The sequence below is a fragment of the Malania oleifera genome, chromosome 11 (genome assembly GCF_029873635.1).
Source record: "Malania oleifera isolate guangnan ecotype guangnan chromosome 11, ASM2987363v1, whole genome shotgun sequence".
NCBI lineage: Eukaryota > Viridiplantae > Streptophyta > Magnoliopsida > Santalales > Ximeniaceae > Malania > Malania oleifera.
This window is the reverse complement of record NC_080427.1, coordinates 52,986,650-52,988,380: the sequence shown is the minus strand read 5'-3', so window position 1 is coordinate 52,988,380 and position 1,731 is coordinate 52,986,650. Positions and strand designations below refer to the sequence as shown.

The 1,731-nt window shown below is 39.3% G+C and overlaps 1 protein-coding gene across 1 annotated transcript; it reads left to right on the top strand.

The window, feature by feature from the left end:
* The first annotated feature begins 741 nt into the window (after positions 1-741).
* Positions 742-1,461, top strand: LOC131167534 (intracellular ribonuclease LX-like). Its single transcript, XM_058126336.1, has one exon. The coding sequence runs from the start codon at positions 742-744 to the stop codon at positions 1,459-1,461; it is 720 nt and encodes a 239-aa protein (XP_057982319.1).
* Positions 1,462-1,731: the final 270 nt, after the last annotated feature.

The window sequence follows — 1,731 nt, the reverse complement described above, 5'->3', positions numbered from 1 at the left end:
CGGTGTATAGAAACTCTGAAGAGGATGCTAGGTGAAGATAGTTGAAAAACAAATTATTTTTTACTTTTTTGAAATTTAGAATCATGAATTTTAGGGTTTGAATTTGGATTTGTATGTACATAAACCACAATTAAAGTTTAAGATCCAAATTTGATGTTCCCATACGCAAAGTAAGAGTTAAAATTTTAGAAATTAATGAAAAAATATTCTCTAAATTTCCTGTATGAATTTGAAAAATTGAAAAATAAAGTGGTATTTTTGTAATTATTTCAAAATTTAAAAATTAAAAATAAAACTATTTTCATAAGGAAATAGTGTCAAAATTGTTTATTATTGTTCATTTATTCATACAAATATTGTAAAAATAAAAATATTGTCTAACTTTGTAATTTTTTTGAAAAAGTAAAAATAGCAAATAAAAATTGTTTTCCATAGACACTAATTTTTTTAGTTATGCAATTTTTATTGCATTTCCATCTTTAAATATCTTTGCCAACCAAATGCATTGACATAGATAATATGTGCAAGATTTTTCATAGAACCAGAAGGAAAAAAATGTATGGCTCCAATTCTTCGTTCTTCAACAAGCCATATTTCGTCCTTTCTTGCATTAAACGGAGGATGGAAGGGGTCCATCGCATGCGTGCATCACACCCACAGCTCTTTTTGATTTATATATATATATATATATATATATATATATATATAAGCACAATGCCCAAGAACTGCTACTGAATCACAATGTTGTTGAAGATGTCTCCGCCATTATTATTGACAGCTTTCTTCATCCTCTCCCTTCTCTGTTCCCCTGCTTCTCCACAACACCCCACCGCCAGTAAAAACAACTCAAGACTCTTGAAGCTTGCCATTTTCTGGCCAACCTCGCTCTGCAACGGCAAAACCAAGTGCCACAACACTCCTCCCAACCGATTCACCATCCACGGGCCCTGGTCCCTCTACAAAGACCCTCCCGGACCCGAGGCCGTTGATTGGAGCACTTTTCCGGTCGCCACGGAGGACAAGATGAAGACTGACTGGGCAAGCTACGTCATCAATACAAATCGACAGTTTTGGGATCACGAGTGGAGCAAACACGGCAGGGTGTCGGGGCTCCAGCCGCCGGCGTACTTCCAACTGGGACTCGCCCTCTTCTACAGAGTGGATCTTGGAAATCATCTGAAGTCGGAAGGAGTGTACCCGACAGGGCAGACAGTGGAAAACAGAGATTTCAAGGCGGCGGTCTCGAAGGCGGCGGGTGGGAAGACGGTGGTACTGCTGTGCAACAAGGACAAGGAGGGAGTGGCGCAGCTCTTCGAGATCCGTATCTGCCTGGACCTTGCAACGCCTGCGCATGCCTACGTGAATTGCCGGGGCGGCTTCAAGTTTAAGTGCCCCGACCACTTTCGGTTGACTAAAGCTGCCACCTTCTCTTCTGATTCTTCCGTCCATTCTGAGTTATGAGTTGGATTGATCCAGGTTAATCAATCTGCCATCTTTTTTGTTTTGTGGTTCTCATGAAGAAGTTGAGAAATAATGCATTCCTACTATATCTCTACTACTGTACCATGCACGCATGCGATGGAACTATCTAGCTTGTTTCCACCAAAATTTTGAAAACGAAAAAAGAGTTTTTGATGAACTAAGTACCCATTGTTGAAAATATTGCTCGCCCCACTATTAAAAATGTCGAAAAGGTGGAGGATTAGTTTCACCTAGAATAAACAAAATAAG

What these genes read in the sequence shown, in the direction of transcription:
- LOC131167534 (XM_058126336.1), top strand. Translation starts at nt 742, where the DNA reads ATGTTGTTGAAGATGTCTCCGCCATTATTATTGACAGCTTTCTTCATC.